Below are 21,334 nucleotides of genomic sequence, written 5' to 3'. Positions count from 1 at the left end.
CAGGGCCACCCAATAGCAGGGCAGAGTGCTCATGTCCATTCAGAAGGAGAGGATGGGGACGAGGGGAAAACACACAAGTGCATACAACTTCTGCTCGGTCCTTCTGGGGCAGCTTCTTTCCCACTTTCTCCCAAAGTCCTGTCCACCCTGAGGGCTGTGGTCAGGGTCACCCTTTTCTGGAGGGGTCTGCAGAAAGCCTCTCCAACTCTGATCCCCAGCACAGATGCAAGGGCTTTGGCCACATCCGATGCGGAGGATAAAGATGGTGCTGTGCCCTCCACCCAAGGCGCCTCAATGTGACTCTTGTCAAAGTTTTATTAGTTTGGAGCATGTGTAGTGATGTTACAGAATCTGGGGCCCGGGGGCTTCCCCAAGCTGCAGCTTCCCCTCCTCCCTCAGGGCAGGGCCAGGTCAGGCCAAATGGTCTTCAGCAGCCTCTTAGCCTTGGGCTCCTCTGAGGCAGAGGCAGTGGAAGGGAAAGGGAACGGGAGAGAGAAGAGGCAAGAGGAAGAGAAAAGGAAAGTGGTTTTATGGCAGAGTGTGGCAGGAGGCAGCCCCCTAAAGTTCAGACACCCCCGACCCAGGCCCCAGACATGGTCACAAGCCCACCTTCCCTGCCTGCCCCCGGGCTGGCCAACATTTGCTACGAGAAGGGAGGCACCGAGTCTGTCAGGAGGCGGCAGAGTGGGCTCGGGGTGGGGGTTTCTCTCCACACAGACCCTCCTGGGGCCATTCGAGACCAGGGTTCCTCCCCTCAGGGGGTGTGGAAACCACACGGGGAGCTGGAGTGGGTGGGGTGGGTCAGGACCCTCTGCTGTGGAAAGTAGAGGCCCCTGTCCGGTGGGAGAAGGAGCAAAGATTTTTGGCTTGGGCTTCTCTGGGGTTCATCCCACAGTCTGGTATTTACATGGGTCTCCCAGGACTGAAGTTGCCTGGGGCCTTGGGAAGAGCTCTGGCTTCCTCGGTGTGGGCCTTGTGGGGTGTGAACTGTCCATCCTTCCCCACCGCCAGCTCCAGCACAGGCCTGTGAAGACCAGGCTGAGCCCAACAGAGAGCTTGACCTCTGAGCCCTGACTCCGGCCCCAGCAACCCCAGAGGCCCAGAGAAAGGTCAAAGAAGGCAGCTGCATCTTTGGTGCCAAGGAGAGGGGCCTGGAAGTGGGAGGGAGCTGTGTGAGCTGCCCTGAGCCAGGAGTCCAGCCCAAGGGCTGCACAGTGCCTGGCTCTCTGGCACTACCCTGGCAGAGTGAGGGCGTGTGGGCAGTGAGGGGCGTGGCGCCAAGCTAACACTGCAGGGCCTGCTGGGGCAAAGAGAAGGCCGAGTCCGCCCTGCGCCCTCCTGCCCACAGCTCCCAGGGATTGAGGCTGGGCCCGCCTGGGCAGGGAGGTGGGAAGCAGGCTGCTGTGCAGGTGGGCAGCAGGGTCAGCAGTGTAGGATCTTCAGGAAGGCCTTGCGGAACTCGATGTTGAAGGTTGTATAGATGATGGGGTTCACGGCGCTGTTGACATAGCCCAGCCACGTGAAGGCGCTGTACAGGACGGGCGGGATGTTGCAGTCACAGTGTATGTTCAGGATGTGGGTGATGAAGAAGGGCAGCCAGCAGATGATGAACACGCCTGGGGGAGAGGGCGGCGGTCAGGCTGGCCCCAGGGCCAGGGAGAGGCTGGGCAGGGAAGTCTCGCACTCATTGGGCACCTGAGTTGTGTGCTGCAGGCCATGGCCCAGGACCAAGGCTGTGGGCTGCAGCAGCAAGAGTACTGCAGGAGGAGTCGCAGTCTGGGATTCTCGACCTGCTTCTAACATCCGTTTGCAGTGAACAGGTCACTTCATCTCCCTCAGCCTCATTTTCCTTATCTGACAAATGGGTATAATAATACCTACCTCATAGGGAAAGACAAAGGGCTTAAAAACAAATCTAAAAGGTTAACATTCTGATGTGTCAACCAGTGAACATGGAAATACCGAGCCTACTTTCTGGTTGTCTTTGAGAACAAAGTCTTCCTCAGCAGCGGGAGTGGAAAGTTTGTTTATTGCGTTGTGGAACTCTCAGTCTGGGCCAGGGAGAGGAAAGGGAGAACTAAATACCCATCTCTCTTAGTTCTCACTGCATCCGCATAAGGTGGATGGAAAACTGAGGCTGGGAATGGCCATGTGACTTACCTAAGACCACTCCCCTCGTAGGCGGCAAAGCTGAGAGCTGAGCTCCAGTCTATCAAGGTCCCCAAATGGCCAGGCTCCTGCTACACCTTCCCCCAACTGGCCCCAGCCTTGTTGGACTCCCCTTGCTAATCCCTGCCTTGGGACATTCTCTCTCACCTAGATTGACCTCTGGCCCGCCCGCTCTGCCTGACTCAGGACCTCCTGCTCAGGTAGAACCCTCAGTGTGGAGGCATTGTGTGCACAGAACGCCCCACAGGCACCCTGGGAGCCCCTGGGGACAGAGGGGTGCCTGGGAAGAGCAGGACCACAGAGCAGAGAGAGACTCCGTGGACTAGAGCAAAGAGCCTGGCTCCAGTTCTGCTCTGTCACCCTGGCCACATGATCACCAGTCGGTCCCTCAAGCTGCTATGACCATGTGCTCTCATTCATAAAACCAGAATAGTACCATCTGTCCTTCTCACATCACAGGACTGTTGGGAGGTCAAAGCGGATGGTGGGTGTGGAAGGGTATCACACACTGCCATGGGTGCTACATGGAAGGCAAAGTCACATTGGTCCCTCCTGTTCCCAACTGCCCATATAAAGGTCAGCCCTTGATTCCTGACCTGTATTAACCTGGTTTTCTAGGAGACTTTTATTCAAAAGCCTTGCCTCACTGACAGGGCCATGCCCTCATTTAGATCAGGGCCCCCTTCTCACAGCTCTGGTCCCACAGGGTCTTGGCTGAGTCAAATGAACTGAATTTCCCAATTCCTCAACAATAGCAATATTAACAAAACCATAGTGATAACACTTACCTGTGCATACCGCTTTGCGATTTATAAAATGCTTTCAGCACTGTATGTCATTTGCCCACCACAACCCTGAGAAGTAACCTACTCTATTGATGAGGGGATGAGAGAGAGAGAAAGTGACTTGCCCAGGGTCATGGGGTTCTGGGGTCATTATGGTAGACTGGTCAAGTTCACAGACTTGAGTCAGAATGCCTGAATTTACATCATGAGTGCCACTTGGTCAAGTTATATAACCTCTCCAATCCTCAGTTTCCCCATCTGTAGAGTGAGCATAATTATAGACTCTACCTAACAGGGTATATCAACGGGCTTGCCCTGTGCCTGAGAAAAAGCCAGTCTCGCGACCCACCCACCATGGTTCGGAAGGACTCGGCAGGTAATGGGACCAGCAGTAATGGGTCCTTCCCTCAGCAAGGGATGGGCAGAGCTGGGCTGTGGCAGCAGCTGTGGCCAACTCACCGAGAACAATGGCGAGCATCTGGGTGGCTTTCTTCTCCTTCTGCTGGGAGAGCTTCCTACGGCTCATGGTCTTGAGCGAGGTCCGGGTTTTGCCATTGGGCATGGACTGGATCTCAAAGATCTTGGCAATCTTGGGGTGGTCTTTGGCATGCCCATTCTTCTCTGGCTTGGCAGGGCTGTCAGGAGTGCTGTGGAGGCCATGGTGGGACGGGTCGGGGAGGGTCAGCTGGTGGTGGCTGGGTGGGATGGGGCTGTACCGGGTCCTCTCGGGTGGGCTTGTGCTGGACAGCATCTCCATCTCCAGCTCCTGGGCTCGGCGGGCAGCGTCCTGCAGAGAGGCAGAGAGCTCTGGGTAAAACCAGGCAAGTTCTCAGGCAACAGCCACCCAGCTTTACCTGGCTCCACTCTGCCCTCCCCTATTCCCCTCTGGAGACTCCTGCAAACACCACAGGGTCACTCCACCAGAGAGGCAAGGAGGATGATCACTGGGAGCAGGGACTGCCTGGGTACAGGACCCAGGACCCACGGCAGTCCCTGCCTGCAGGGTCATCTCAGGCCCCTTCCCAGAGCAATCCTCAGTCATCCTCAATGGCCCCACAACCATTCTGTGGGGGCTTAGTACCCAGGCGCTTCTCCTATAATAACTGAGCAACATTTACCAAGTGCCAGCTAAGTGGCAGGCTCCAGGCTGGCTGCTGGGGATAAATTACTGATTGACGTTCTGTTTAGCTCATGTTCCAACTACATAGAGTGCACCCCATTCCTCCTGCCAGGCTGAAACAAGGAGCGCCAGGCTGACCAGAGGCACCTGCACCAATCACTCACACGTGGTCTCCATAGACTCCTGGTAGACTGATCCAGATGTCAAAGGGCTAACTAACTCCTGGGTCTCCACATCTTCCTGCTGGGCTGATCTGGAGGGCCCTGGCTTGGATCCACTCATGCCTCCAAGGTGTTCCCTATGCTGCCTTGTTTGAGGCCTTGGGGCCTCAGCCTGAGCTTCTGAAATGCAGCCTGACTGTGTGCCCAGGGGCCCCGACCCTGAGTCCCTGTTTCAGCACCTGTCTCATGAACAGCTCCTTGAGTCCTGCCCCTGCTGTGCAGGTGAACGGTGGGAGCCCTGCTTCCTGAGGGCACTTGGCCTGGACTGCATGTGAGGCCCTCTGCGGGTTCCCTGGCCTGTCCTCTGCCCACCTGGGGATGGGACACCTGCTGCTTGGACCCTGTGGTGCTGCTATCACTGGGCAAAGCCTGGGGTCTGCTGTGATTCTGCACCTTTGGGCGTCACCGACAGGCTGCACCTCACCGCCAGCCCCATGGCTGCTCTGCTCCCTCCTCCCCAGCTCCCAGCCTCCAGCCCCAGAACCTGCCTGTAGTAGGGCAGCATATGCAAGTGGAAAGAACATGGGTGTGGACTTCAGAGTCACATAGCTCTGGGCTCAAATATGCACTCTCACACTAACTGCTGTTTAGCCTTGTATGAGTTACCCAATCTCTCTGAGCCTCTGTTTCCTCTTCTGTAAAATGAAAATCAACAAGATCAATAAGACTTAGCTCTCAGGGTCCTGTGAGGATTTGATGAGATAGTACAAACAGGGTAGGTGTTCAATTAATGAGAATAACCATTATTATTTTTTTATTATGTCATTATGGCCAAGTCCTTTTTCCCAACCATTTTCCTGTGCTAGGGGTACCTCTCTGTGTCTTGCAGGATCAAGCTGTCTTGCTCCACGCCTGCTTGTGAAGTGTGCATGGTGAGGCAAATTGGGGCATCCCTCAAGGTGCTTGTCCCTTTGAGCAGCTGGTGAGGTCTGAAAATCACGGCAGTGGGCTTCCCTAGGGGCGGAAAGACCTGGCTCGGGTCCCTGCCCTGAGCACTTACCAATCTCCGCCTGTTCACTGGGAAACTCCCATTAGACTTCATGATAACGGTGTAGAGTTTCATGTCCTCGGGGTGAGTGCAGTTGCCCTGTGGAGTGAGCCAGCACACGGGTCATGATGGGGAGGTGGGTGGGAACAGAAACCCAATGTGGGGTGGTCAGACTGGGCACAGGAGCTCAGAGAAGGGCAGGGATGAGGAGGGTGGGGGCCTGAGGAGGCAAATGAGGTAAGGGAAAAGGTTGGTACTGTGATTAGAAGAGGTGGGCAGGACAAGGGACAAAGGGCCCTGATGTTTACGGGGTCCCTGCTAAGGGTCTGGCACCACGCTAAGCACACTCACATCCTTCTGACACTGAATCCTCAAGATCACCCTGTGAGGTCAGTATTATGATTCCCATTTAACAGATGAGGAAACTGAGGCTCAGAGAAGTTAAGGAACTTGCCCAAGATCACTCAGCAAAAAAGTGGCAGTGCCAGGATTTGAACCTGATGTGTCTACCCCCAAAGCTCTTGTTCCTTCTACACCCACGTCCTGTCTTCCCCGGAGAGGGCTGAGCGGAGAGCAGAATTCACAAGACATAAGTGGGGAGACAATAGAGGGGCAGAGCAGAGACGGAGGAGCAGGTGTGGAAGGAGGAGGTGTGCACAGAGGGGAGGACAGAGTGTGGAAGGTAAAGGAGATGGGATGGGGGCATCAGAGGGAGGGAAAGGGTGACAGAGGGCCAGAGTGAGGACAGGAGAGGCAAAGGAAGGAGGAGAGGAGCCCAGGAGGCTGCTGAGAGCAGCTGTGTTCAGACAAAGATCTCCAGGCAAAGCCTTCTCCTCCCAGGTGGTCTCTGCCACCCTCCCCACCTCCTACCCCTGGAGATTCAAGTCACTCCACCGAGGTCCCAGCCTTGGAAATCCGCCCTCGCCCAGTTCCTTGGAGCTCCTCCAGCCTGGCCCGCATCCTGCTGCAGTGTCCCAGGCCCCCACTGAGCAGGGATAAGCCCTCGGTAGTGGGCGGGGGTGACCTTGGAGGGAAGGGGGATCTCGGGACCTTGGGTGGGGTCTTCAGGTTGGCCCGGAAAGCCCGGCTGCTGCGCTTGGTGTTGACCCGCTTGCGTCGCCTGCGGAGGACGACGTAGATCTTGATGTAGACCAGCAGGGTGACGATGAAGGGCACGTAGAAGGAGACGATGGAGGAGTAGACCACAAAGGCGGGGTTGGCGATGATGCACTCGTTTTGCTCTGGGGGAAGGAGAAGCCCAGGAGGGTGGGTGTCAGCAGGCCCAGGGGCCACAGCGCCACCAGAGCACCTCATCTCCTCCTCGGGAACGAGGAGCAAGGTTACAGAGCATATGATTAGATGTCTAAGAGTGCCTGGAAATGTTAGATGTAATACGCGCACAGTGTAAATCGGAGTATTAAATACAACCGTGAGTAAAAAGCTAAGCTGTGATCGGCTGCTTCTGAGTTTTTACGTTAACATTCCCTCGTTACTTTGTCATTAGTTTTGTCATCTATGAGCACACAATTGGAGCCAGAGTGTTTGGAAAAAATGAGGGCAGAAAATTATTTATAAAGAGTAAGCCATTATTTTAGCCTTCCCTGTATATTGCGGGGAGCTCTGTCACCTTTTAATTTTAGGAACAGGATAAGTTGGTCCCGTTTGCTGAACTCACCTGCGTTCCAATGTGCCTCCAAACTCCCTTCCAGGTCTAGCAGATGTCTGTCCTCTATCTCAGGGCCTTTCCAGATTAATCCAAGCATATTTAGCCCTAGTCCCTCTTCTTGGAATTCCTGAGACGCTTAGATTTTGTACCACACGCTTTCGAGGCTTCATTGTGTCCTGTCTGGGCTCCAGAGGTACACCTGCATCCCTCTCACGTCCCTGACGAGAGGAAGCTCATGCCCATGCCAGCAGGCACTGGCCTCCTCTGTCTAAGATGCTCCTGACGGCCTTGCACAGGACCGGCCGTGGCGGGCTAGCCCCCTACTTTTTTTTTTTACCTTTCCTGCTCCAGGGGGCTGAGGCCTGGCCTGGGCTTGGCGGCCCTAGGGCTGCAGCCTCATTACACCAATACCATTGTCGGGGTGGATGGAGGCCCAGCAGCCTCCTCCATGTGCATGCGTACACTCACATGCACACACATGCAGTGTGTGAGGCTGTCTGGCCCGCTTCAATTTAATAAACATAGCTGGAAACGGCCAGACATCCTTCTGAATCATTATCTCCACTCCTCATCCAACCCCATTGTGCCGGGCCATTGTTCCCCTCTGGCCTAATCAGGTACAACTGGGAGTCTGGATTGGCCCAGGAGACCCAGCCTGGCCTCAGCCTGGGCTGTGAAGTGGGCCTCCGCCCATGTCTGGGTCAGGGACTCAGCTCCCTCAGGGTCCTGCACAGGAGCAGGGGCCCAGGACCAGCGGAGCCCCAGGTAGACAGAGGCAGGACTCACCGGTGTTGTTGAGTCCAAAGAGCAGCGGGCAGGAGATGGTGAAGGACAGGACCCAGACGATGGTGATCATGACAGTGACTCGGCGCTTGGAGCTGTAGCGCGTGTTGTACAGCATGGGCATGGCCACAGCCGTGTACCTGCAGGGTGGGCGGGGCCTGAGTCTGGGGTGCAGGCCCAGGGACCCCTCACAACGTGCGCACTCCAGAGACACCCCGCTCCTCGGAGATGGACAGTTGGTCCACCTCCGTGAAGCCCACCTGTTTAAGTCAGCCCTGCCTCCTGTCCCAGACTCGGAGAGTGAGGACCGCTGGTGATGCCCAGTCACATGCTTCATGACCAACTGTAACTGTTAATCCTAGACCATCTCTGTTACTCCAGTCTCCCTACTTGCATTTTAGGCTTTTTGAGGGGCCATCGCCGAGATCTTTGCTCTTTGAAACTATATCCACTGCACCTATGCTGGATTTATACACGATGGAAGTGTTTGTTGATGGATTGGTAGCCAGACTCCTCAGAGAGAGGGTTAAGCCCCATTTAGCAGAAAATAATAACAAAAGTAATTGTTTATGATCCCTCACATTCCTCTACCCAGCACTTCTCATACATTAGTTTGTTTCATCTTCCAAGCATCCTACAAGAGGAGCAGCGCCAGGGCCTCTGGGATCCCACGTGGCCCATCAGTGAAAACTAGTGAGAGGCTCCAAGCCTACAGCTTAGCAAGGCGAGCACAGCGTGGGCTCTCTTGGCCATGTGCCCTGGGCTGGACATAAAACGCACAACCAGACACCGCAGCCCCAGGTGGACAGGTATCATCATCCTTTGTTTCTAGACTATGAAACTAGGGTTCCGAGAACTTCCATAATCTACCCAAGGTCCCCTAAGTAAGAAGTGATAGAGCTAGGGCTTCAGTTAGATTCAAGCGCTTTCTCCTCTATACCTGTCACTGTCTGGCTATTCTTGGCAGCATCCTGTCCATAAGATGGCCTCTCTTTAAGGGTCTGTACTCTTCTAGCCAGACACACATGCACCCATGCACGCATACACACACGTGTGCATGCACTCACATATGCATACATACACACACAAAAACATGGACTCACAGGCACACAGCCATAGCATCATAGACAGAGCCTGACCCTGAAGGAGAGGTGGGGCAGCTCGAAAGGTGAATGGCCTGGATCACCTCTCCCACCCTGGCTGGGCTCACCTGTCAATGCTGATGGCACACAGATTCAGGATGCTTGCTGTGCACATCATGACATCCAGAGTGACGAAGATGTCACAGTGAATCCTGCTGAATTTCCACTCGCCCACCACCTGGAGACAAAGCAACATAATGGGTAGACAGCAGAGGGGGAGGTTAGCTTAGGCTCCACAGCTTGGCTCTCCCAGGCCAGATCCAGCCACGGGCTCAGGGGGCAGCTGTGGGGGTCTTGTGGGTCTCCAGCTGGGGTCTGGGGGAGAAGAGGGGCAGCAGTGAGGAGTGATGCCCATGGGTGTCTGAGGCCCTGGCCCCCTCTCTTCCTAGACACATATAGCCACTTTGTGCCAAGAACTGTGCTAGAAGAAAGATGACCAACATATACCAAGCGCCTCAACTTTGAACCTTCATCTTTCAAACATGTGTGTGAGCACCTTGCAACCCCCATTTTACTGACGAGGAAACTGAGCCTCAGAAAAGTGCAGTGACTTGCCCAAGCGTTTCAGCCCGGCTTCTGGTCCTGCCCTGGCCCAGGTTTCTGGGGGAGCCAGGCAGCTCCTTCAGCGCCCAGCATGGTGCGTAGCACAGAGTTAGGGCCCAATAAGTGTCTGTTAAGAACCATGATAGAGATGATGACTCAGTGAAATAGCAAAGACATTTCTGCTCCTTGTTATACTGGAGAATTAAAGAAGGAAAATTTGGGCTGGAACTGGAGGAACACCAGAATGGGCTGGGGATGGGATGTTGTAATGATATATCCTCAGTATGATGGGACCTGAGGAGGCCAGCTCCTGGCAGGAGCATTTTGCATCTCTACCCCCCCTACACACACTCATAACTCCTTACACACACACACATCCATGCCCCCTCCCATGCACATCCACATCCCCCATCCTCCCATTTGCACACACAGGCACGCACACTCACACAGCAGCATGGCCCTAGCAACTTTGGAAGTTTGGAGCAGCGCCCTTCACCGAGCACAGAGTCAGGACAGAGAGATACACCCGGGGCCTCTACCAATAAGAAAAATGAAGAGCAGGAAAGCCCCCTCCAGTGACCAGGGCAGGGCACTATCCACTCTGCATGTCGCAACACAGCAGCAGGGCTAATGAGAGCATTGCTCATTCTCAGCGCTGCCCCCTTTTTTGCTCTCAAGCGTAAAACCAATGTTGGCATTTACCTCTGTGATGGCAGAAACAGTGGCTTCTCCTGGAAGACAGGAAGCCTCTCGTGTGGGGCTGCCTTCCCCAGGGCTCACAGGGGGTCCTACCAGGCCCCCTGCCATGTTACACCATAGCGCTCCCATGCTGAAGCACAGCACTGGCCAGGTGGGCAGAAGCTAGATGGGGGAAATAGGGAGGTGGAGGGGGGTGGAAGGGCTTCCCTGGTGTAAACAGAGTCTACCTTTAGGACACCAGGAGGAGGGCTCCAGGCCCACCTGGTCCACTCTCCACCTTGAAGCCTCTCCTAGACCACTATTTCAGAGCTGCTTTCATGTCTCTGAGGATCTAGGGCCCTCTTCCCTGTCCTCCCTCCCTCCATCTGTATTCCTTCTTTCCTATAGACACTTATTGAGCAACTTCCTATGCGCCAGGCTCTGTTCTAAACTCTGGGGTACAGTAGTGAACAGTGCTGACATAGTCCCTGCCTTTAGGGAGCTCTCAATCCCCACCCTCAAAGGCCTTTCTGGAGCAAAGAAGAAGAGGGTTTCCCCTGTGGTCCCAAGAGCAGCTGCTCTAGAACACAATTAGGGGTAGCTGACTCAACGACTCAAGAGAATGTGTTGGTAGCCACTGTTTGTAGAACATCTGCTGTGGGCAAGTACTGTATCACATTTATTGTTCTTCAAGCTGGTACAAGAGGGGATTGCTTATGCCCATTCATGGATGAGGGAAGCGGAGCTCAGAGAGTCCACCCAGCCAGTGGGCAGCAGGGCTGGAATCAGAAGCAAGTTCTTTGGGCAGCACATCCTATGCTCTCTCCTAAGCTGTCTTGGAAGGGACCATCTAGCTTGTCAAAAGAGGAGATGACTATGTAAAAAGTACTAAACAAACATAAAGTGTGAAAGGAGACTCTATAATCGCAAGGGTAGGCAAACCTGGAGACAGAGAGGAAATGGATTTGCCCAAGACCCCCCGGTGATTTAGTAGCAGAGGGAGGACTGGACTGCAGGTTTGCCAGCACCACTCCAGGGCTATATTATCCACACTGTTGGGCACCATTTACTGACTTTGTTGCTCATGTGAAGCTGAGACCTGCGGGATGGACCTTGAGCTGGCTCGGCTGAATCCTAATAACTAGCGCGTATTGAGCCCTTACTCTGTGTCAGGCACTGTTCCACATGCTTCACACTCACATCTGTGGAATGTGACAGCAATGAGGCTAATGACACGGCTACTGCTCTTCAAAACCTCCAAGCAGCTACCCTGCTCCCTGCTAGGGGGCTTTGCACACGTTTTTTCTCTGTCTGCATACAAGCGCCTCGCTTCCTCTCCTGGAGAATTCTTCTGAAAGCATCACTCTTCCTGCAAGACTTCCTTGTTCCCACATGCCAAGCCACGTGCTCCGCCACATCTCCTGTGGGGACTGCTCCATTGTCACCTCCATCAGACTGCACTGTAATGGCCCTATCGGTCTCCTCATCAATGGCAGGCCAGTGCCTTAGACCCCAGGCCCATGGATGGGCTAGGACACAGAAGTGCTCAAGACATGTTGAATGAGTCAGTTAATAACTGTGATCTTAGTCGGTTTACCTTCTCAGTCTCATTGCTCATCTGGAAAATGCACACAGCAAACCCTCACCTCCAAGGGTTGGGAAGCCAAAGTGGAATTGCACCTGCAGACCTGGCTCTCTTCTCTCAGGAGCTGCTCCAGATGAGAAGTGGCAGGGTTGGGAATTGAACCCAGCCCCCTCACTCCAAAACCAGCGTGCTTTCCATATACCGAGCAGAATAAATAATGCACATCCAGTCCCATTGGACAGGTGCTGACATGGCAGGATATCAGAAGCATTCAACATTGCTGGAAATGGAACATGATGGAAAATTCTGGACAAGAGCATCTCTTGGAGAGGCTACAGTATGTGGTTGTGAGGATACTTTGACAGGATGCTGGGATAGGGTGAGACTCCACTTGGAGCATTCTCTAGGGACAATACATAGCTGAGACGATGTCCTATAAGCAGGGCCTACTGTCCGTTTGTTTTGATGGGAGACTTCGAGCACTGCCCTCGGAGATGCTGTTCTCCACTCTGCCCCTTGAAACACTGAGCCTCACCTTTAAAATAATGGGGAACAGATATGTTTAAAATATCTGTTTGAAGGACTTACAGATTCCTAGGAGCCCGAATGTACAGATTTGGCCCTACCCTAGGTGTCCGGGTAGGGATGGTAGGTCTGGAAGGCCCAGAATCCATGCCCAGAGCCCTGGGCAGAGCATGCCTCACTCTGGGAAGAGGGTGCCTCTTAGCCTGGGCATGGGGAGGGTCCCCTCTATGTGGATACCTACTTCGCCTTCATCACCATTGTCATGGCTGACTTTTACACAGTGCTTACTACGCGCCTGGTGCCATTCTAAGCCCTTTTCATATACTAACTCACGTGATTCTCAAACAGTGCTACTAGGTAGATGCTATTATTATCTCTATCATACAGGTATGGAAAGTGAGGCACAGACAGGTTGTTTGCTCTGCCAACCACCCATCATTTTACCCTGATGGTCTGAGGCCTGGGACCCTCCTTTGAAGGGGAGCAGGAAGGGAAGAGTCCTAAGAACTAAGAGGGGGCCGCTCAGGGCGAGGCCCTCAGACAGGACGTGGCTGCACAGAGTCCACAGTCCTCATAAACATGCAAGACGTGGAGGAATTGGACCCCTGGACTGTGGCACTTGTATGTCTTTATGTTATTTTGTATCTATTGTTTGTTTCCTTTTGGTTCTTCCTTAACATTCAATCATGTCACTTGGAAAGTTCCAGCCTGTTTGGTCCGTGTGAAAGGAAATCAAGGGAGTGACTGCCCAGAGCTCCCTGGGGCCATCTTGGTCAAGACAACAGGAAGCACAGGGAGCCCCTTGGGGTATGGAGACAGGGAGAGGTGCCTGCTGACCAGCCTCCCCTCCCCCATCGGCTTCTTCTCCTAGATGTCTCCTTTACTCAAACCTACAAAGGTTTCACGTTTTCTTTTAAGAGTGGAAGCCCTCCCCCACAGGCAGGGACTTGCCTTGTTGGCACAGGTGAATTCCTCTCTTGCCTAGGGCAGGAAGATAATTGCTCAGGCGCTTTGGCTCTTTCCTGAATGTTTGGTCAGCTTCCCATGCACCCAGACTCCACCCTAGAATCCTGGGCAAAGAAAGGGGCAGGATCCAGCCTGTGCCCACCCAAATCCCCCAGACCCTCCCACATCTGCCTGCCTGCTCTGAAAAGTGTCCTCCTGAAGATGGGGCCACTCTCAGGGACTTCTCTGTCAGCGGTTTCTCCCTCTGTGGTGTGATCTGGGTGAAGACAAGCAACTTTGCAAAACTTCAGTTTCCTCTTTTGTGAAGTGAGAATAGTATTGACTCCCAGGATGAGCATGAATATTTGCTGAGTCTGTGTCTGCAGAATGCCTGGCACAGTGCCTGGACCATGGAGTAGGGGTTGGGGGTGTGCCTGGACCATAGTTGGGGGGGGGGCAGTGCCTGGACCGTAGCTGGGGCTGCCCATTCACTACTCCAAGGCACAGAGCCGGGCTCTGTCCTGAGCTGAGCAATGGTTAACTATATGGTCCTTCCTGAGGACAGGGAGTGCAGCACTGTTCACAGTGGTCTCTACCTGGAGGTCCCAGAAACAGGCACTGGAATAAACTGAGGGAGAGAGAAGGGAGAAGGAGAGCACAGAGCAGCATCCCCCATATTTGTAGTGGGGAGAGAGGAATGAAGACTTTAGGCCAGGAAGCATGAACATCTCCCTTCCTTGGGGATCCTCATCAATTATTGCTATTTTCAACATGACCTAATGAACTGACTCTGGGGTCAGACAGAGTTCCAGCTTGGACCGTCCAGCTGTGTGATGCTGGGGAAGTCACCTAACTTCTCTGACCCTCTGGCTCACCATCTGTAAAATGACGATAATAATACCAGCCTCTCAGGGCTGCTGTGAGGACTATATGGGGAAATGCTGACTATGAAGGAGTCAACATGAGGCCCAGCACTTAGGAAGCACTCTACAACTGGTAGTTAGGATTGTTAAGCAGACAATCTACCCATTTTATAAGCAGAAAAACTGAGCCCGGAGTGGAGGAAGAGGCCACCTGAGAAAGCACCAGGCAACTTGTTGGTAGAAACCAGCGAGGAGCTGTGCCCCCAGCTCCAGTGTAGCGCCCTCCTGGAGAAGGTGCTGGAGCAAGGCAGAGGTGCAGACCTACCTCCAGGTAGACAACCCAGGGCATGACAAGCGTGGCTACGAGGAGGTCAGCCACCGCGAGGCTGACGATCAGGTAGTTGGTGGTGGTCTGCAGCGCCTTCTCGCGGGTCACAGCCATGCACACCAGCACGTTGCCGAAGACAATGACGAAGATGAGCAGCGTGAGCAGCATGGCGTAGTAGTTGTAGTGGGGCCTGTCGGCCTTTCCATCGGACCCATTGAAGGGCCGGCTCCAGTTCTGGCTCTCCAGATCGTCATCGTACCAGGACAGGTTCAGTGGATCCATTGGGGCAGTGGGGCCACTGGGTGGCCAGGCTCTGGCCAGGAAAAATGGATACAGGGAGTGAGCAGGAGGACCTCCCCAGGCATGCTGCCTCCCACGGAGGGCTATGGAGCTAAAACCAAGCACTGGAACTTAGTAAAGAGAATTCTCCAGCCTTGGGATTTTGTTTTGCATCTAACAATTTTCTTAAAACATTGGGACATGCTGCCACTATTCCCAGAGCAAATTCTTGCAGATGGTAAAACAAATGAGCAAGGATAATTTTTTTTTAAGTATAATAAAATAAATGGTCTTGAAAAGAGCTGATCATTCATTCATCCATTTATTCAACAAACACTTATTAAGCACATCCCAAATACCACACACTTAAGACAACTTAGCAAGGAGTTCCAGATTCTACTGGTAGGAATAGGAATATGCATTCATTCATTCTTGATTCTATAAATATGTAGTGAGCATTGTTCTACGTATTGTGAGAAACACAGGCAGGAACAAAATATACGTGGTTTTCCAGCTCACATTTTAAAAGAAACCATAGCCAATTGATCAAGCAATTAAATCCATGAGTGGTAGGCACTAGGAAATGGAATGGCAGGGAGAGACACATAACCTAGTTTAGGGAATTGAAGAAGGCTTTCCAGAGGAAGTGACGTTCAACAGACACCTGAAGGATGTGTAGGAATTAGCCAGGTAAAGAGTTGGGAGCCAGGGGAAGGGTCTAGACATAGGAAGTAGCATACGAAAAAGACAGAGCTAGAGAGTGGGACCATGGTGGAGGGCTAGAAAGAGATTCAGGATAGCTGGAGTATAGAGGGACTTGGCATGAGCTGAACTGGGGAGGTTGCAACAGGCGAGATCATAGAGGGCCTTATAAGCCATGCTAGGAATTTAGACTTGACCCTAAGGGCAGCAGGAACCACATGATCAGATTTGCCTTTCAGAGAGATTTTGACTGCTGTGTAGAGAATGGAAGAGTGGGGCCAAGCAGGGTGGCAGGACACCAGCTGGGAGGCTGTTGCAGGAACCCAAGTGAGGGACGATGAGGTTCTGCATTTGTGCACTGAGAGCCCTGAGGAATGGGTGTCTCACCCCAGAGGGGAAAGACTTCTGAAGGAAGTGTCATTGAGATGAAGTAGGACGAGGAGTTAGTTAGCCAGACAGTGGACTGGAGCGAGATGTTCTAGCCAGAGAACACAACACAGTCCCAAACAACAGATAATTCTGTTTGGCTAAAAATGCAGGTCATGAGAGTGAAGCTGGGGAAAATTAAACTGGAGGGCCATTCATGCGCCAGATCGGGTGTTGTAAGCTTGGGATCCCCTGAAAGGTTGGTGCAGAGGAATGACTCCATTGGATTGGTGTTTTAGAAAGGTCACTGGCTGCTGTGACCTGGAGGGAACCTTGGAGGGGAGTCAAGTTGTGGCTGTAAATCAAGTAAGAGATGGTGTTCACTTGAAGAAGGTAGTGGAAATGAGGATGGAGAGAAGTGTTCAGAATCAGGGGCTAACTTGGAAGTCAATTTCATGGAGCTTGGTCATTGGATAGATGTGGGGCGGGAGTGGGGATGGGGTGAGCAGGGAGAGAAGAAGAGAAGGATAACTTCGGATTTCTGCCTTGGGCTCTGGGAGGCTGCTGGTGCTGCTCACTGAGAAAGGAAAGCAGAGGGGCTCCGAGGCAGACTCGAGAGGCATCGGGCATTGATGAGCTTGACAGCCTGTGTTTTGGTTGTGACTGAAACATAATGCACATATAATATAGTTGGCGTTCCTGCTAACAAAAATGTTCCTATTTCACACAATGGAATTAAATTTATCAGTACTTCAAGGCATTCCACACAAAGTATCATGACTTCCAGATGCTTTGCTACCCAAATGGATTTGAAATCCACCAATTTGTGCCATTCGGGATGAACACGGTACCATGTCCAAATCAGGGAGGAGGGCACACCAGCTGCAACAGGTCCGAGGGGACCCCCGGAGCCCACCTCTGCACCCTCCTCCCTGTCTGACATATCTGCTCTGCCAGCTCTTAGCAGAGGAGTATGGATGATGTCCCCCCCAGCACCACCACCCTAGAGTCTCCTGGGAAAGCAAAATGCCTAATTCCATGTAGGGTGACATACAACGCCACCCATGCAACGAATCTTCCAACTCTAAGGTCACGAAGCACTGTGTCATATTGATGCTGAAATCTGCAAAGCCAACTGGTCCCTCTCCCCATTTGGAGCACACAGCAGGAGACCTGTATGTATGTATTGATCAGGCAACAGGGGCTGCTCCTGCCCTTCATTTACTCAATCAGCATCTATCAAGCCTGCTAGGCATAAAGCACTGCGCCAAGCACTGTCTGGGGCTGGAGACGTGGAGGCACACTCACTTCCCCCAGCATCCTGACTGTTCCTTTCTGCCCTTCCTCCCTCTTTCTTAGTCCCTCTCTAGGTAGGACCAGTGGCATCTGATGGATACTCTCAGATCCCTGTCTCCCCCACCCCACCCATTCTCCACACCCAATCAGTCCTCTGCTTCTGCAGCACAATCCTGAGCCTGCCTATGTTGATAGATGGCTTCACGTTCTTGTAACGGATTTGATAGTTTGCCAAGTTTTTTTTAATACACTATCTCATTTGTCCTCAAAACAACTTTCTGAGGCTTCTAATTATGATCCTCACTCTACAAATCAGAAAAGTGTCTGGAAAACTTCCTTTCCCTTTGCCCTACTTGCCCAGTCCCTACACATACTTCAAAGCACCCCTTGCCCAGAATCCTCCTGGCCTGGAGTCCGTCCCAAGTCCTCCTGGCTGGACTCTTTCCCTCCCTCCTCAGGGCTCCCACAGCATGGTTTCATGGTTCTGATCTGGAACATACCGCATTTCTGTGTCTGTTTTTTTCACCGGAGTGTAAGCATCTCAAGGGTTACACCGTGTCTCGCTCACGCCTCATTGTCCTCATGGAATAAACGAAAGCGCATACTATCTTGTTCTCCTCCTCAGACTCCTAACACCATGATTTGTAGGCAGTAAGTGTTCAACAGATGTTTGCTGAATTGAATCAAAGGCTCTATGAGTCTAACCGGGAAGAAAACCCCTCTATACTTGAAATGTAGCTATTAACATAGGTCACCAGATTAACAAGGGAAAAACAGTATCATGGGTGTTGCATGTTGGGTCCCCAGAAAGCAGACTCCAAAGAGGAAATTAGCACGCAGGAAATTTATCAGGAATGCTTTCAGGATCAAGACTTGCAGGGAAGTGAAGGAAGCAGGACTAGGCAGAGGGAGAAGTTAGGCTGCGTTGCAGTCACACCAAAGGCCTCAGGTGACCCCCTCAGGGAGCCTTGTAGAGCTGCCTTTGTCCCCTCTCATAATGTCATAGGTTGTAGGCTGTCCCAGGGAAAGGGTGTTGCATTGAAGGAGGCATCTCTCTTCAGCAGTGGGCAATCACCAAGAGGGTGGACCCAGCGGAGAACTGTCAGTTGTCAACACCCCCAGGAGTTGGGGAACCAGTGCTTCTCTCCTGCAGGGGATCTACAGCACTCACCACAGTACCCACTACAGTGGATGTTCAGAAATCAGAGAGGATACGCACATGCGCATGGCTGGAGTGTTCATGCAGGGCTTTCTAGAGGGAAGAGAAAACTGGGACTTAAGATGATGGGTACAGTTTAGATGGCAAATGTGAGCATTGCTGGTCAGGGAGAGGCTGGGGGTCAGCACCCGTTCCTCTGCATGCTGGTTACCCTGCAGGGCAATGGCGAGTCCCTTCACGCAAGGCTGGAAAGGCCTCATGCGCTGAATTTTCTAATTTAGTATTTATTCTCGATTATTCTTGTTGCTTTTTATTGATACAAATGTAATACATTTACATTATAGAAAGAATGGGAAAATATAGACAATGCCTAACTGCCTGTAGACCCTCTCTTGGTACAGAGTCGTCTTCCTGCCCCCAGAGCGATCCCCAGTCCCTCCCGGGTCCTCAGTGCCCTTCCTACCTGGGGCTGCCATTGCTCACGAGCAGGGGCTGCCTGGCGAGCTCTCACACAATACCAAGATGAGCAGGAATACGGACATCAGCAAAGCCACCCCCACAGACGAGGTACTCTAGCATGAGAGGTCTAGTATAACATAGGGGCTGAGGACCAAAAACCTGGATTCAAACCCCAACTCTACCTTGGAAGCCTGGAAGATTCAGCTCTCCCAGCCCACCTGCTATAGCCAGTGACTGTAATGCCAATTGCCATATTTCCTAGACGTATTTCTAAGACAGATTGAATGTAAGATGCACCATTATTTTATGTACCACTAGGAAAGAAAAAATACCATCAAACCCAATACAGTTCGAAGATGGGGTTAATTGTAAAATGCGTTCTCATTTCAGAGACATTAAAATGTGGGGTGTGGGAGGAATGTGCATCTTGGAATGGATAAAATACAGTGAGCTCCTAGCATTTCTCTGCTGGCATTTCCTCAAGAGGCCTGAGAAATCCTGCCGGTCCCCAGGCTCTACCTGCCTCCGCTCCAACCCCCTCTCTTCTTCTTTTCCTTCTGCTCCTGGGCTGCACAGGCTGTTGGGCTCCAAGGGCCGTCCCATGAGGAGAAGGCACAAGGGAGGGGCCGGGGTGTGGTCCTTCTCACTCCAGAGGCACTCGGAGGATCCCTCAGACCCTGTGCCTGCCTGCCCCCAAGCATCTCCATCCATGACAGAGGTTTTGCCTGTCGGGGGAGGGGAGAGCTCCAGGTATTCCTGCCTGGTCCTGGCTCCAGAGAAGCCAGGTGAGGTCAGTGCCCACTCTGGGGCACGTGTAGGTGGCAAGTGCCAAGCCCACACAATAGTCGGCACCCTGGATTTGCCAGGAAGATCCAAATTTCTTGTTCTTTTTTAAAAAGGAGATTGGCTAAGGGTATCACCCAAGGCAAATTACTCTTACAATTAGAAGACTTTTCAGATAAATACGATCACATATTATTAAAAGAAAATTCTGTTGTCAGAACAAGCATTTTGACTTGGGGTTATGAAAATATGATCAAATTGCTCACCCACCTCCATACGCCACCTCCGTCTTCCTCCCAGGTGGCTCCTGCCTTGTGCGTCAAAGCTCAAAATCGCAGTCCCCAATCAATAAACATTTAGTGAGCGCCAACTACATGCATGATCACTGCCATTTCTTAGCTCTTAGGGGTTTAGCTACTTAGTCCTGTCTCCTGGGAGAGGGATGGATGATCTAACCCTGCTGCTAGGGACCGAACCGTGTCCCCACAAAATTCATATGTTGAAGCCCCAGCCCCCAGTGTGATGGTATTTGGAGATAGGGCCTTGCAGAAGTAATTAGGTCTAGAGGAGGTCATGAAGGTGGGGCCCCCATGATGGGATGAATGCCCTTATAAGAAGAGACACCAGAGAGCCTGATCTCTCTCTCCCATTGCCACGTGAGTACACAGCGAGAGGCAGCCATCTGCAAGCCAGGAAAAGAGTCCTCACCAGAACCTGCCATGCTGGCCCCCTGATCACAGACTTCCAGCTTCCAGAACTGGGAGAAGACAAATGTCTGTTGTTTTAGCCACCCAGTCTGTGGTGTTTTGTTATGGCAGCCCGAGCTGATAAAGATGCCTGAGATGCCAGGCCTCACTCAAGGAGTGGCGGCCTCTCCCCCACGCACCATCCTCATCTTCCCTGTGCAGCAAAGCAGGGTAATCACTGCTCCTCACCTCTCCTCCCCCGGGAGATGTTTGCAGATGAGGTTCCAGGCAGGCTCTGGGGCCTCCTAGGCTTTTCCTTTTCAGCTGCCCTGGTGCGTGGGAAAGAGGAGGCAGCCAGGAGTACGGGGAACTCTACTGTGTGGGTGGCCTGCAAGCCTCAGGCCATCTAAGTACCAGAGGTCACCTGGCCCTCATCGGTGTCCAGCACTCATTGCCCTGTCCCAACTCAGAAGCATAAAAGTCTACCAAAAGATCTTCCAGAACCTTCCACTCGGGTGGTCAGTACCCTTCTCCATCAAGTTCTCCCTCACACCCAGCCTACCCCCAGCCTGCTGCGATAGTTGCTCTCTTTTGAGCCTAGACAGCAGAGCTTCCCAAGGAGATGTCTGGAATGAATCGAGGTGTGTGGAGTTATCAGGGCAAGTAGAACGTGGAGCTGGGCATTTCCAGCCTGCTGTGCCTCTGCCACTTACCCTCTGTGCTTCATAAATGTTACCATTTTCTGTGTGCACCCTGATTTGAAAATTCACTAGCTCTCAAGTCGAGGAGCGTTGTTAGAGCCCAGACACCTGGGCAGAGCTGGCCCGGAGAGGCTGCCCCCACCAGCCACCCTGCTCAGACCATTCATTGCACAGGGGCCAGGGAAGTAGACGTTGTGAAGAGGATGTGGGCTGCTGTCGCAGGCACACCCCAGTGGCAGCAGTCAGGCTCCCCAGCCTGTAAACAGAAACAGCTTCTCACACGTATGTTGGAAGAAAAAAGCTCCTTTAAATTTCCACAGTTCAAGGCTGACACCCAAACTGACATTTCCTCTGAGGAAGAACTTAAATGTTGTGGTCACCCTTGGTCCCTAGCCTGGTGGGGTAGGGCCAAAAGGGTCAACCTGTTAGGGCAGCCTGGGACCCTGGAGGAAAGCTGGCTGGTCCAGGAGGAGAGAGGAGAGGATTCCATTCTCTCTCAGGTTTTGATTCCTCTCTCCACCAGTGAAACCCTGGGGCACAGGGTCCAGAGGTGGGGGATGAA

The 21,334-nt window shown here is 52.7% G+C and overlaps 1 protein-coding gene across 2 annotated transcripts; it reads right to left on the bottom strand.

Annotated features, from left to right (window-relative positions):
• Positions 1 to 1,419: 1,419 nt before the first annotated feature.
• Positions 1,420 to 14,650, bottom strand: DRD2 (dopamine receptor D2). 2 transcript variants are annotated; one of them, XM_058544503.1, is made up of 7 exons: positions 14,339 to 14,650; positions 8,943 to 9,052; positions 7,736 to 7,872; positions 6,334 to 6,524; positions 5,296 to 5,382; positions 3,414 to 3,741; positions 1,420 to 1,616 (listed from the first exon to the last, which is right to left on the bottom strand). In XM_058544503.1, the coding sequence occupies exons 1-7, from the start codon at positions 14,621 to 14,623 to the stop codon at positions 1,423 to 1,425; spliced, it is 1,332 nt and encodes a 443-aa protein (XP_058400486.1). In that variant the 5' UTR covers positions 14,624 to 14,650; the 3' UTR covers positions 1,420 to 1,422. The 2 variants fall into 2 exon arrangements, with proteins under 2 accessions (XP_058400486.1, XP_058400485.1); XM_058544502.1 differs by lacking the exon at positions 5,296 to 5,382 and having other exon boundaries at positions 14,339 to 14,637.
• Positions 14,651 to 21,334: the final 6,684 nt, after the last annotated feature.

Source organism: Diceros bicornis, chromosome 7, assembly GCF_020826845.1.
Source record: "Diceros bicornis minor isolate mBicDic1 chromosome 7, mDicBic1.mat.cur, whole genome shotgun sequence".
Taxonomy (NCBI): domain Eukaryota; kingdom Metazoa; phylum Chordata; class Mammalia; order Perissodactyla; family Rhinocerotidae; genus Diceros; species Diceros bicornis.
This window is presented reverse-complemented; position numbering and strand designations above follow the sequence as displayed.

Excerpts from the sequence above, each read along its gene's own strand:
- DRD2 (XM_058544503.1), bottom strand. The coding sequence starts at position 14,623 with ATGGATCCACTGAACCTGTCCTGGTACGATGACGATCTGGAGAGCCAG. Across the intron at positions 7,873-8,942 it reads TGTGCCATCAGCATTGACAG|GTACACGGCTGTGGCCATGC; the intron begins GTGAGCCCAGCC and ends CCCACCCTGCAG. Across the intron at positions 3,742-5,295 it reads CAGTGAACAGGCGGAGATTG|GACGCTGCCCGCCGAGCCCA; the intron begins GTAAGTGCTCAG and ends GCCTCTCTGCAG.